The following is a 15,408-nucleotide window of genomic DNA, read 5'->3' as shown; positions in this document are numbered from 1 at the left end:
TCTGTGAGAGAATTTTTAATTTCAAGGCTGTCTTCACATTAAAATCTGTCAATAAGATGCATTTGTGACCTTGGTAATAATACAATCATGCAAAGCACATAATAAAATCACACTAAAACAAACAAAAAAATGTAAATGAGGCAAAGAAATAGAAATTTCTGTTGTGATTTTGCTTATTTCAATAAGATACTCCTTTTATTGATTTTATGAACATACTTATTTATGCACTATACTGAAATACTATACAAAACTGCAAGAAATGACACTATTGACTACTTATTTTTCTACAAAAACACCATCGTAAAAGTGTATCTATTAGTAAAAGTCAACTAATAACTGCTAATGTATATGTGAGTCAAAAGGGTTTTAAGTTTTCCAAAAGCATTGAATCTACACATGAGACACAATTGTTAACTTCTATGAACACATTTCGGGAGCATAAAGGGTATTTTTTAAATATTAAAAGAAAAATGAATTTTACCCATTAATAATTAGCAATTCTATAAAATTGAAAATTGTGGTTTCTAATTTAAGCTACATGTTTGTATGTGTTGTAATTTAGCTAATTGAGTGTGTGTTATTTTTATGCATGTAAATTAACTCACAATCTGTTGGTGATGCTTTGAAGTCTCGGTTTAAAAATTTTCAACTCTTACCAAAACCTCTTCTGGTATACAAAGCTGTTGTAAATTTGAGTCAGCGAAATTTAAAGTTGCAATTTATAAAAACAGATTTACATTGATTCTTATCTGGAAGTGCTGCTTTCAAGACAGAAAAATGTGCCAATTAACTGCTCTTTCCTTTGTAATTAGTGGCTTCTGAGTCCTGATGAAAAGAAGCCTTAAGGCAGAATTTACAGTAAACAGGAAAGAAGAGAATCATGTAAGTGCTCATCTATATTCTGTGACACCTATGAATTCTCATTGGTGGGAGTTTTTGGCACACTCTTCTAATCCAATATGAATGTTGTTCCACAGCAGCCAAACTGGATGTTTTTTCCAGTCTCCAGCACCAAAAAAATTTAGCTGATCAATTTCAGGTCAACACATACCTGGAAAGAGTAAGACACATTTAATTTTACCTTTTTTTAATTTAAGGTAGTATCCAATGATTAAAATGATCTATAGAATTTCAATTATTACTTTCAAATAAAGTAACACAAAATGTAGTGACCATGATATTCCAATGGTTATTAAATTCTAGGCATAATTAACACTCTGTCAGAGGTTACTCATAATTGTTTGAGCACGACATGCTGTAATATGTACATAGCTATAGATACTATGCAGAGTAATTAAAAGCTGATGTCAAATCTCTAGTTTTTCTTCTGATGTGTGCTAAGCTTCCAATTATACAAGGAGAGATTCTGAGCACTCAAGAAGGGTACTCAGATATAATGTTGCAGACATGAGATTCTGTTATTTAGAAGAATTTGTCATGAAATGACGATGTTATCTTAACATTACAGCTAGGCAACAGTAGAAAATACTCCTATGTAAGACTTGAATCAAAGGGTTCATGAAGTGTGGTATAGGATCCACGTTTTCACTCCTATTAGAAGAGGAAATGAATCATGTCACCTGAAATCCACCTTAAATCAGTTCCTAGAGTAAATCTTGAAAAAGTTTTGGGTGTGGGGTTCTTTCTGCCTGTAGTTTCGCGAGTTGTCAAATGCATGTCTCCATTAGAGGTGTACTGGTAAGCTGTATCGCTATTTACATACTGTACACATTGGTTTACAAATTAGCAGTTATTAGTCAGACTATACATAGCAAAACAAACCAAGCTTAATGATGCTATACATCCCAAAGTTAACCCATGCCTAGATTCAAGGACTGACCCCTAATACAGGTTCTCTGTTTAAATACGTAGCCCAGTAAACTAAATTAAATGTACCAAACAAAACTGGGAAAACTATTCTAGACATTCTGTCAATTTTGCTAACACTGTTGAAGGTTTTTTTGGCTTCAGCTGGCTTGTTTTCCGGCTTCTTGTTGGGTTCTGGCGTGGTTGCACTCTTGGAGATGGTGGAGAGAACTGGGTCTTTTGAAAGGTTCGGGGCATAATTGGCAACAGCCACTGCATAGGCATTGTTCTGTATCATTACAGAGGCTTTCTCTTTTTTCTATTGAAAAATAAAAGAATGAACAGAATGTGGTTGAACCGGCTGCTTAACATTTCTAAACTCCAATTCAAATTCTGAAGAAAAGTATCTTGGCAAACATCATTATCCATTAGAAAAAAGGAATTCAAAGAAATAACTAAAAATAGTTTATTAAGTCTTAAAACCATGAGAGTGAAGAAACCCCCAGAGTAAGATCAATAGTACCATTTTTCTGGAGAGCCATTTTTTGTTGCTCACATGAAAAACAATTAGAAATATAACTTTAACAACTAGTACAGCAGCTTTGACTATTATAGTAGCTCAACAGTCTGCTGAATGAATGTGAATGAATAAGTAAAATGTAGAACTCTTTCAACAAGAGGAATGATTACCTATAATGAATCATCTCAAATTCTGAATAAAGAAATTTACTTCTTTAACTCGATAACAGGATTTTCCCCTTTATCTCCAAGGCAAACAGCAAAGCTTTACTCAGATGGTAGGAAATTATAACCATATATAGATGGCGGTATCATAAACACTAAAAACACAGAAGGAAGATGAAATACAAACTTTTTGATATTCGCCTAGCTCATCCATAATCTGTTTCTTTTTATAATCTCCAGTTCAGTTCTCACAGACTCTAGTCTAGGTGTCACTGTTATCTCTTGACTGGACAAATGGATATTGTTGATTGCTCTGCCAGCTTAGCTTGACCTTGTACAATCATTAAGCATACTATGGACACAAAAATTTTTTTAAAGACATAAATTGGGTCATGTTACTCCCCTGCTTAAATCTCTTAAACACCATCTCATGGAACTTAGAATAAGCTCAACACTTCTTACCATGTTTTTTTTTTTTTTTTTTTTTGTGCTCATTATATGCCAGTCCCATTAAAATAACTTCAGTTTTCAGAATATTTCCTTGTTTGGTGCCTTTGGCCATGCTACTTCCTCTGCCTGGAATGTCTTCTCTCCATCCTGTTTTTTATGTGATTAATTCCTTACCGTATTTTGATCTTGGTTAAATATCATTTCCTCAGAAAGGCCTTAGCTAACATAGTCCTTTTCCTCATATACATTCTTTTATAACATCTAGTTTATTCCCACACAACATTTTTAAAAATTTGTAAATTATTTGGTTAAAATTTTTCAAAATTTGTAATTATTTGGTTAAAATTTTTCTTTCTCATTAGAAATCAAGTTCAGTGAAAACTAATACTACTTCTGTCTTGTTCATTGTAATCTTAGCACTTAGCACACTGTCTTCCATGAGGTAAGGCATAATAGGTAGATGGATTAATGAACCCTGAAAATAGAAATACTATTTATCTGCATTTCTATACTAATATAAATGTATTGTTAGTTATCAAAATGTGAACAAAACTGAACCAGCAATGAATTATGCGAAATAGTAAATAATGTAAATCGACAGTTTTAGAGGAACAAAATTGATTGATCTAGAATGGAATTTTGAGTATTAATTATTTTGAAATAAAAATTCTCAAATATTCAAGTAAGATAAGGTCTGAAAGTATCTCTGAGAGCCCAGAAGGATCTGAAAAGAGGCCCAGATTTTCATTCCTTCACTGGAATCAGGTTTTCCTTCTCTTTTTTCCTCACTGATGAGGCATTCTTCCAGACCTGGCTGGAGCATAAAAGGAAAAAAGATGAGGGATCACCGCTAGTATCTTTATAAAAAGCTATAAAATAGCCTTTCTTCAAAGTGACACTTGCAGTTGCCATGTTACATGTGGAGGGTAATCTGCAAGCATACAATGGATGAGATGATAGTCAACAACTGGGAGGTGGCAGAGTGAATGGTAAGCCTGGGTGTCATCTGTGACAAACTTCAATACTGGATAGAAAGTAAGTTCTATTAACCCTATGTTACAAATTAGAAATGGAGGCTAAAGATTTTTTGTGACATGACCAGGTATCTTGTTTATTAAGTGGATGAAAAAGCATACAAACTTAGATGTGGGTGACTTCTAAACCTCTTCTTTAAACACCATGCCATGTGACTTTCTCTCTGAGGAAGCTGTATGAAATTTAAAGCCTTTTTTCCCCAAATTATTCAAATTTAATTTAAATTACTAGGTCAATCTTCTAAAAAAAACTCTTTCACCCATAAAGTTTGTAACATATAGTGTTCATATTATTTCAACTATATCTAAGCATCATTCAAAATGATATCAAATTGCATTTATAGAGAATTTGGGCCTTGAGAATGTTCCTTAATCTCTCTCTGCTTCAGCTTCTAGTTTGAAAAAAAGGAAATAATAATATATTGTGAAAATAAACATAGTTGATAAAATGATACATAGTTCATCACTGTGAACTAATACATAATCATACCACAGTGAAAAACATAGTCTGTTAGTGAAGAGTAGTGAAAGTTATAACTATGACAAGTTAGACAATAATTAATGGTAAATAAAGTGTATAGATAATCTACTTTATACATTTGCAAGAAGACATAAGGACTGTGTAGAGGAGATCAAGGAATGTTTTGTGTAAGAGAGACAGGAATGATGATGTAAAGTTTAGACATTTAGACAAAGAAACAGAAAATGTAAATGGTTTTTGTTGCAAGAGGAGTCTACTAATAGAAGCTATACTAATTCTCACCAGCATCCTTCCTGCCTCCCTACTTGAATACCTTTCAATTTTACTTAAATGTACAGGTAATACTGTGTGTGTGTGTGTGTGTGTGTGTGTGTGTGTGTGTGTGCGCGTGTGTGTGCGTACATATACATATACATGTATATATGTATATACATGTATATACATATGTGTGTGTGTGTGTGTGTGACAAAGGCTAGAGCAAAGACACACATCAGAACAGATACTCTTGACTAATACAAATGGACCTCAGCTATAAATACCAAGAAGGGCTGCACCCATATGTACCAGCCAAATGTGAGCCCTACATATTCGTTTGTTGGTGTTTTTTGTTTCATCATGACGCTGTGGGTGCTATAACAAGCAGTGTTAAAAAATATTCCAATATATGTTTGTAATATTTATTGACTTAGCTACAAATCAAAATTTCATCTTATTTTTTTCTTGTTGTTCAAAATATGGTTTCAACTTCTGAATATTAAGTAGAAACTTCAGAGGTAGTCTTGGCACTTGAGAAGATGATGGATTGGGCTTCAAAATGCTCCCTTGGAAGCTGGAAACAACTATTTTCAGAATCGGTAGCAAGAAAAAGTGCAACAGTTATCAGTATTATCTTTCATCAAACAGTGGTTGGAACCTGTAATGTCTTACCAGTGTATTGAATGAAAGGTAAGACACCCTCATGGTGTTAAACCTTAATTCCTAGCACTAGCCCAGTAAAGCCTTTCTGGCTCAGAATCTTAAAAACTTTGTTTTAAATGATAAAATGATTCCCCTCAGGTCATGTATGTATGTATGCATGTATGTATGTATGTATAACATACTGATGAATTCATAACTGACTTACAATTCTAAGATCTACTAAAGCAGAATATACAGATTAAGTCCACATAATATATTTTATTAATGTTCTTTTTAAGACCTAGATCTGCCAGTGATAGCACCAAAGAATATTCAGCCTTTAAGTCATTACTAGAAGTTATTACCTTGCCCTATTCATTATTAACTCCGGTTACAAACAACCAAGTTGATGGATATTGTGTTATAAAGTCTTCTGAATATCATGCAAGTCTCTAATCAAGCCAGACCATTGACAGGCAGAATACTTGGACCACATGATTTTTGACCACTCGAGACTAATATTACTTTATGTGGTGTAATCCTTGGCTTACACTCAGACCCTCAGACTCTGGAAGAGAAACTGTCCAATGAAGTCTAGTGTTGCGTTAACTGCTCAAACCAGTATTCACTGCCATGAGATAATTTTGTTGAATGAATGCTCATGTCCTCGTATAAAGTTTAGATTCTTTGAGAACTAGGTGAGCTTTGATAGTTCATACTACCTAATTTCTCATAGTCTAATTTTATCATTTCTACTTTAAGACTCTTACACTTTTCAAGTGTAAGGTCAGATATGGTTGAAAATACAAGTTAAAAAATAATGTTAAATATGAAGAACTAAACCAAAATGAAAGAGAATGGGGGAAATAAAGACAAACTGGCACTGTTATTTTTAAATTAAGTGACCATTATGGCTTTTGCTAATTGTGGATGACTGCTATAATTTCTCTCACCAGAATTCTTACCCACTGTGTTTCACTGACTTTTCCACCTACAGGTTTTTAAAACATAAAATTTCTAAACATGAATTAAGGTTATTTTCACTCTCAATGTAAATTTGAACACCCTCCTGTATTCCCTAGCCTGTGAATAGTAGCACAATAAAACTAGGAACTGGTAATCAACCCACATTGGTCCCCTAATTCAGATATATTTTACACTAACTTAGCTTGGAATCACATCTGCTGAAACATCACTTTCTACAGCAATTACTCCCCTTTCCATGAGCTTCCACAGCACTCTAGTGCTTGTCACTATACTGTTATATAGATTTTTTCACTTCTGTTTTAAAATTTACTTGATTGTAAGCTCTTTGAAGGCATAGACTATGCAATGCAGAACTCCTAACTAACACAGTTTCTGGCATAGAGCAGTCTCTAAAAATGTTTGCTTAATGAGAAATGAATGGAAGGTGCCAGACTGCTTACTCTGAAAAAAAAAAAAAAAAAATATATATATATATATATACACACACACACATGAATATATATATATGAATATATGTGTGTAAAATACATAAACATTAGGTATTTATAGAAAACAAAAATATTTATGGTTATTAACAGATTTCAATAGTTTATTCTACAATTCTATTTTGTAATTATCCTGAAAGTTCTCAGTTTCATTGTCTAGAGATGTAGAAGACTGTGAAATCATAAAATAAACTCAAGTAAAAAAAAAATGTTTGTGGAAGTTGTTTTACTGGTGATTGAGCCTCATATAAGTGGGAAAGGGGAAATGTGGCTTATGAAAAAAAATCAGTTAATGATATATTTTCATACACTATCTGGGGGGAAAAGTTAATTAGCTGTTATAAAATTTGTTGATGCTGCTACTGAAGTAAAATTAACAAAAGATATAACCCACATTAATTAAATTTTCTATTTTTAAATGTTGTCTTATAAAATTCATAATATTCTGAGTTTATTACTTTATTTGAGTGTATAAATATATACATAAAATTAAAGTCTGGAAATTTTTCGATTATAGACATTGAAATGTCTTTCATCATGGCAACAAACCAATCTTGGCTTCCTTAGAGTTTTAGGTAAAATAATGTGTTAATAACTTGAGCATATACACTAGCTAAAATACAGACACCTAATAGTGAAGTGGCCTGGCATATAAATCAAAATAACAATCACATGGTTTCAGAATTGGAAAGAATTTCAGATTTGTCTCTTAGAATAAGAAAATGAACTTTCATAAACATAACATTAAATATATCAGACTTTGGAAAAAACACCAGGTCTGCAAAATGGAAAATCTATACTCCTTCTACATACCATGTTGCTTTTTTTTTTTTTTTTAAGTCATCATGGCTACTAGAAAACCCATTACTTGTAAAACAGCAACATACTCCCTGATCAGACAATGCTATTACTAACTATCTGCTAACCATCCTGACTGAAAAAAGTGATACTTACAGAAGATTGTTTGAAGGTTATACAGTCCATCCACTTCTCTAAGTACTCTAAAGTCTTTTCTTGGATTAAATTGGGCCATGAGAAAGCTACACACTTGGACCATATTAGCTTAGCTCCTTGAAGAATTGCCTTCACTGAGTTGTATGTTAATGTAATGCCTTCAGCTTTTATTGAAGGGGACTACAAGAAACATCAATATGAAATTCATTACTGCGTTTATTGGGAAAATGTTGATATTACTACCTGCAACAGTACCCGGCTTTGCCTAACAGAAAACCCATGTGATATGGTTTTAAGAAGAATATTCCACGTAGGAATTTTTTTTTTCCTGAGGAAATTTATACTTCTATTTTTTTGATTAAAAAAAATCAACTTCCCCCATCCCATCCCCACCACCCTGCCACCTCCATGAAGCTCAGAATTTGAAGCTTAGCTACTCTAGCTATGAACTATAGTTAATGTTCTAGCCCAAATGGTGGATATATTTGTAGTCTATTTTTCTTTATTCTGATTTCCTGCTTCTGTTTATGTTATTTTATAATAATGTAAGTACATGCATTCTTTTGGTAAACTGCCTGAAATGCTTTTGGAATGAGGCAGGATGTTAAAAATGCAAATAAATAAATGATAACACTTGAAAAGTGATGTTTTCCATGAATTATATGGAGTGAATCACAAAACAATGGCACATTTCATGCTAGTTAGACTATTATGCTGCTATGTCTGTGTTTTAAGTAATTTAATATCTTATGTATTTCCAGAGAAATGGAAACCAACACAACAGATTGAAGTTATTTATTTTTTAAATTTAATTCAAATAAATTATGTGCTAAACACGCTAGGAAATGGCAAAGAAGAGATAAATAAGACAAAACTATTATCTTCTTAGAGACTGTAACCTGCTGCTAGGAACAGATTTATTTATGAATAAATGTATAATTTTATGAAGTTGCATAAAATAATTTGTACCAGGTATTGTGGAAACATTTCAGCAATTAGATTTGTTTAGAAAGTGTCAAAATTAAGTAATATCATATAGATCTTAAGGAATAAGTGGGAGTTCATTAGTTAGGGAAGAAAGGCAAAGGGATTATAGCAAGAAGGATTAGCATATCTAATGTCTTGGAGATTTGCAGAGGCACAGATATTGGGGATGTGTGTAATGGCTACAGGAAGATTGTGAGCATGGATCTTATATCTGTGTTTAATACTGGGTCCACCACTTATTAGCTATGTGGTCCTCAGCAAGTAACTTTACTTGGCCAATCCTATATTTTCTTATTTCTAAAATGGAGATATTCTTGGGCACATGGTATTAAGTGCACAATAAATAATAACAAAAATTTTCCTTATTATTTGCTATGCAAATAAATAGATGAGAAAGCTATATACTTGGACCATATTAGCTGATATGCTTACATAAGTGTCTTCAACTAGTTATTAAAGAGCTGAAAAATTAAATGATCAGATTCCTCTTTTAGAAAGATAACCCCGGAATTAATGTAGAGGATAGATTAAAGAGGGACTAGATTAGAGGTAGTAGGAAATAAAGAGACTCAAAATAATAAGAGCCGGCAATGGCATATTCTATGATATTTAGGTAGGAAAATGGACACCACTTAATTGGTTAGACGTTAAGGGATACATTCAAGTTATCGATATACAGTACTAGGCTTTCCTCTGAACTGAGGTAAAGAGGAAAAATAGGTGCGGGTAGGGGAAAAATATAAAATAAATTTGAGAAGTTTATTTTTGTTTGTTTGTCATTTCTTTCATGTTAAAAAAAAAGATATGGAAAGATGTTTTATACAGGTAGAAATGCCTAGGGTATAGGCTGGGTATATGATTGTGGAAGTTAAAAGAAAAATATAGAGTACAATTGTAGATAATAGCTATAGAAGGTAAGACAAAGGTGTGGGTTGTGAATTTGATTTATTCCACTTCATTAATCCATATCATATTTATTGAGCATCTTAATATATAGAAAGCCCTATGCAAAGGGACAACGATAAATGACTAATTAAAATAAATATGGTCATTGATATCATGATCAGTGAAGAAGTTAAGACATGAATATGCAGTTACAAACTGTGATGAGTCTCTAATATAAAAGGAGAGGGTATCAAACAAATTTACAAAGGGATCTAATCATTTGGAGTGGCAGCAAGAATTCAAAAATTTCCTGAGGATTGATATTTGTATTTAGAATGAGTAGGGATTATCTACTTGAGGACAGTAAATGGGTGGGCAATATTCTTAGTGTTGCAAACAATCCTACAGATATTTTTGGTAAAATCCTTAAAGTGAGAACATATAGTAAATAATAAAGATAAAACAACATAAAATAAAGTCAAATGTCTGTGGGGATAAACAAGAGCAGATGCAAAGGAAAATGGATCCACTCTGAACTCTGGCAGAGAATCTCAAAGAATAGAATGAATAGTGGCAGCTGCCAGAACTTGAATGAAGAAAGCTGATATTCCAAGTCTCATTTTAAAGAGGAAGAGAAAAAGTTGCTGACTTGGGCCTGAAATGAAGTTCTGGAATCTAACAGTATTCAATGCATTCAAAGGGTACCCACTGAGAAAAATTGAAAATTACTACCTGATCTGAAAACGTGAAGGTTATTGGTACCTTTCTGTTACAGGAAAATAAATAGAGAGGAAACCAGATTACAGTGGTTTGAGAATTAAATTGAAAATGAGAACATAGCACTGTAAGCAATGCTTTCATAAAGCTCAAATGGAGAAAATAAGGCAGAGTCTCTTGATGGGGGAATGGGTGACATAGGATCTGAAGAGAGGGTCTTTGTCTTTATGGTAATTTAAGCATATTTGGCATCTTCAGAAAATGAAAGGAAGGAGGCAGTTGAAAAGGAGATGAAAATAAGAGAAGAGAATAACCAATGGATCGATGTTGAGAAAGGAACAAGAAAGAAAGGAATCAAGAGTTGGAGTGAAATAATTAAGTTTTGGGCATAAGGGAAGGTTTCAGAAGAATTTAGCAGTTACATAAGTAGATACTTTTGTATTTGGAAGGAAATAAACTCTGGATCATTTGATCAAACAATACATTTTTAAAATGATAAGGTTTTATTGTCTAATTTCACACCTGAGGCTAAAAGTAACAAAATTGTGTTCAAGATCACAGGGCAAGGTAGGCTTTGTCTTCTAATAGAGTAGTCAAATGTAACTTAAATATGAATGAAGGGGGTTTATTTATTTAATTTTAAAGATTGTCAGAGCACAATCTACGTGTAAAGTGTCTGTTAAATACATATTTATTCTTTTCCAAACATATAACATTAATATGCATGTCGCAGTGATTATTCTTATGAGGCAAATTAACACTTGCCAGTTAAGAAATTTTCAAGAATGTTTTATATACTCTTCGGATTGACAGATAATTTAACTGTATTTATTCATGTTTACTAACTTCAAAAGCACAGGATTCCACAAGCCGATGGTCTGTGGATTAAAACTCTGTATTTCTAGAAAAAAAATATTATTTTCCATTTAAAAATTAAATCTAAGAAAAACTAAAACAGAGGTAGACTGCTTTATATATATATGATATATATAATACATATATGTACTATATATATACATATATGTACTATATATATCATATATATATATACATATCTCCCCCCCTCCCCCGGATTGGCTAGTTCAGAGCACTCTATTTGATTTCTTTTTAGTTTAAGGACCTGGTTATTTCCAAAGTGGATTGAGGAAAAACCTCCAAAAATTCACTTGAATCATGAAACTGGATTGAGTATACACTGATAAATTCACCATTATTAAATTTTAAAAGATTTTCCATGAAGGAAAAAGAGACTTCTCATTGGTTTTACATTGCCAGATTTAATATTGGAAACTCATTTATTCTTTTATTCAAAGGAAATCACTGAAGTACCTGGCACTGTGCTTGGCACTCTAGCTAAACGATGTGACTGATATAATGTTTACTTTAACTTAACCCCTAAACTGAGTCAGTGAGAACTGGAATAATATAAACTTTATTAGTTGTTTTCCTTCAAATTAGATTGGAACATCAATAATTTCAACCTAGATTTATCTTCACTATGTGTGATTTGTTATGTAGGTAGACTTAAATTCAGTATTTATTAGTAGTAGGTCATAGCTTTTAGAATGCATTGTCAAGAATATGTTTATTGCAATTATAAGTACCTCTATTTTCCAAGTTCAGGGGTTGAGAAGGCATATTATTTGATATGCCAAATCACAATGTCAATTTTGTTGGCACACTATTAGCATTCTAATATAATATATTAGTAAATTACTATAAGGGGCATTTACACTACAAACCATTATCTTTTGTGGCTTACTTACGAAGAACCAACTAGCATTTTATCTTCAAAAAAATGTTAATATGAAAATGCACATGTAACTAATCTAATTAAAAAGAAGTCGTTTCATAAATAGCAATAAAAACCACAGTATATTATATGGGGAATGAAAACATAAATCAACAATAAAATGTAATGGAGATGCTAAAATAACCTGGAGGTTACAGATAGAAAATTAATCATATTCCCTTTAATATTTACTCATTGGCTGTTAGTTTGCAAACCACAGATTATAAAATAAAATAAATCAGAACTCATTAAAAGTTCTATGATTTACAAAATTAAGAGAAAAGAGAAGGACTGTTAAACTACAACACATTGTATGCTTATACTGTAATATGGTCATAAATATTAGGAAAAATATTTACATTCAGATAACTGAAAAGGAAATGAAATTGGTAAGTATTTATTCCAAATTTGATGGAAGCACATCTAAGCAGAAATATTGTTAAACGAAATTCTGAAAGTAGAACTTTTACTCTTATAAGAAAACTTTGGTTTTCTTATAAGATCTCACTGTGGTATATCCAAAGACTCCTCTTAAAGCAAGTGAATAATAATCTATATAATAAGAAAGGAAACAGCTGGTATATCAATGCACAACTCCCACTAGTTTCAGTACTGGAAAACTAAAAATGGATACCAATAATCCCAACAAAAGTGATGTTAGAAATAAATAACTTTTGTCTTATAGACTTACACGGGCAACTTAAAAATTTTAGGCATCCCAGCAGGTACTTACTTATTCCTGTATACAGCACAGGAGAAGGTAACAGTGGTGCATGGACTTTTACATCCAAGCAACAGAGATGAGAGTAGGTGAGAGTAACTCAACCCACCAACGAGACTAAATTTTACAGCAGTTAAAGGTAATGCCCTCTTTTCTTTCTAAACCTCTTTATTATGAAACAATGTGTTTAACAGCATGAATTTAATGATCAGACAAATTTAGATTTAAGTACACTTATTAACTATTTGCGTGAACTCTGGCAAGTAAATAACTTCATTAAGCCCAGTTTCTTCATCGGAAAAAAAAAAAAGAAAATTAAAAAGAAACACTAGTTATAAAGTTGGTATAAAGATTATATGACAGAGCACATGTAAAAAAGCTTAGCACAGTGCCTGACACACTGTCAGACCTCACCAGATGCTAGGGAGTGATCTTAACAGTATTACTACCACAAACACTACTAAAGTATTTCAGGCAAGAGCACACTTTAAAATAAATCTGTATGGTTCACATATATATATAAAATTTATATTTGAATCTTCTTAATGTCAATTTTAGGAATGTATCTGTAATATCTGTTATAAGCTACATCTGTCAGGGGATTCTCTTACACTTGGTAAAAAGAAAGTTCTCACTTACCTTGTCATTTACTACACTCTTCCCATCCCAAGCCCATCCTCTTTTGGTGAAGTAATTAACAGTTGCAAATTCAATTAGGGCAGAGAACACAAATGCATAACAAACAGCAATAAACCAGTCCATAGCAGTTGCATAAGCCACTTTGGGGAGAGAATTCCGGGCACTGATGCTTAGAGTTGTCATTGTTAAAACAGTTGTTACGCCTGCAGAAGAAGAGATAGGAACCAAAAACATCAACAGATACTAACAGGACAGCACCAGAAGTAGTTTTCTTTTTCTTTATCTTTTTTTCAAAGCAACTTTCAGTGCCACTTTTATCCACACAAAAAAATAAATAAATAAAATAAAATAAATCCAAAAATCTTACTAAAGAGATACCCCTGAAATCCTTTCAGTTTTCATTTTTATTTGTGTGAATTCTCTTTTTTTTCTTCTTAAGTATTATTGAGGTTAAAAAGACTTTGAGACTGAAGTCAACACTTTAAATAGACCCATTGCCATTAACATTATTTTTTTAAATCCTGAAGAAAGCTTCTTATTAATTCATTCATCATTTATTTGAATCATGGTAGACAATTGACCAATCATCCACAACGATGATTGCAATGGAACTACGATTAATAAGTTCTTCATTTTATACATAATTACCTAAGTATGAAATTATTTCTGAATTGCTTATCATTGTGCAGACATCATTTCTTTTACAATGAAGGTTAGAATCTATAGAAAATAAAACAAGCAACTAAAACAGAAACCTTGCAAAATGTAATACAATAATTTGAAGGAACATTTTAAATTTCTGTTGGTTTAAAAAAAAATCTAGTTGTACTATTGGTGGTCATCTAAATAATAAAATGCTATAGCAATTTCAGTATGAATCTACAATGAGATTATTTTTCACCATATTCAAATCTTCTTCATATCTGAATTTTATGTTCTTTTACCTGACTATAAGTTCCTTTCTTCTTTCCCTCCCTCACTTCCCTTTTCTCTTTTCACTTGAAGCAACCAGCTTTTCTTTACTTTTCTTTTTTAAATTTTTTCCTTTAGACAGGGCAACCATTCATTGACCTCACAGATTGCCAGGACCTTGTGAGCTTACAATCCCTTATTTTTTCATTTTTTTATGCCCACAGCACCTGGTCTTCCTAGGTGGTCTCCCATCCGAGTACTAACTAGGCCTGACCCTGCTTAGCTTCCGAGATCGGACAAGATCTGGCTTGTTCAGGGTAGCATGGCCATAGACAGCGTAGACTCGTCCTCTTACACAGTAAATCGAAGAGCTGGGCATTAGTAAAGAGGTGAACTTAACTGGAAAGCCCACAGACCTCCCACATGCCTGTCTCCCAACAATGGGCATTTTTTTATACTTAGTAGGGTCACCACATAACTTCTTCAACAGACTATTTCTTCCTTTATCACCTCTGTGGGACTGCTATAACTCAATGCTTTTTTGGGACACTTATGTTTGCTTTTCAGTAAAATAAAGGCAAGTTTCTTAAGGTGCTTTTAGCACAAAAATTCTATGCAAATGTGGAATATATGTGACCATTCCCCATCTAACACACAGCTCTTTTATATTCTAGTTTCAATCTTCGCAGTATCTCTTATTTCAGGGCGTACATGTCAAAAACCTCAACTCATAGCAGCTGAGCAAATGCTGTCAAAGTAAAGGAATGACAGATTCTGAGTAAAAACATGCACTGAAAGAAGACAATCAAATCAGGAGAAGCGATTTCAGCAGAGATTGACACTGTGGGCTCCAAGGCCAGGTTGCTGTGTTCTAACCTTTATGACCTTGAGGTTTCCCTAACCTCTTTGTACTATAGTTTCCTCATTTGTAAAGTGAAGATTACAGGTCGTGTTTTCACATATAATGTTGTTAGAGC

The 15,408-nt window shown here is 32.7% G+C and overlaps 1 protein-coding gene and 1 pseudogene across 4 annotated transcripts in view; both read right to left on the bottom strand.

Moving 5' to 3' along the window:
- Positions 1 to 1,319: 1,319 nt before the first annotated feature.
- The window catches only part of GABRA2 (gamma-aminobutyric acid type A receptor subunit alpha2), a 120,418-nt gene continuing 106,329 nt past the window's right edge, over positions 1,320 to 15,408 (bottom strand). For 3 of the 4 annotated variants that reach the window (XM_016145847.2, XM_016145854.2, XM_036227966.1), the window contains 3 exons: positions 13,520 to 13,722; positions 7,779 to 7,958; positions 1,320 to 2,125 (listed from right to left, as the gene is read on the bottom strand). In XM_016145847.2, coding sequence (XP_016001333.2) covers positions 1,829 to 2,125; positions 7,779 to 7,958; positions 13,520 to 13,722 — 680 coding nt within the window. In that variant the 3' untranslated portion in view covers positions 1,320 to 1,828. The remainder of the gene's footprint in view (positions 2,126 to 7,778; positions 7,959 to 13,519; positions 13,723 to 15,408) is intronic. The other variant, XM_016145864.2, reaches the window with a different exon arrangement.
- On the bottom strand, positions 14,647 to 14,765 carry LOC118608882 (annotated as a pseudogene).

Source organism: Rousettus aegyptiacus, unplaced genomic scaffold (genome assembly GCF_014176215.1).
Source record: "Rousettus aegyptiacus isolate mRouAeg1 unplaced genomic scaffold, mRouAeg1.p scaffold_m13_p_10, whole genome shotgun sequence".
Taxonomy (NCBI): domain Eukaryota; kingdom Metazoa; phylum Chordata; class Mammalia; order Chiroptera; family Pteropodidae; genus Rousettus; species Rousettus aegyptiacus.
This window is presented reverse-complemented; position numbering and strand designations above follow the sequence as displayed.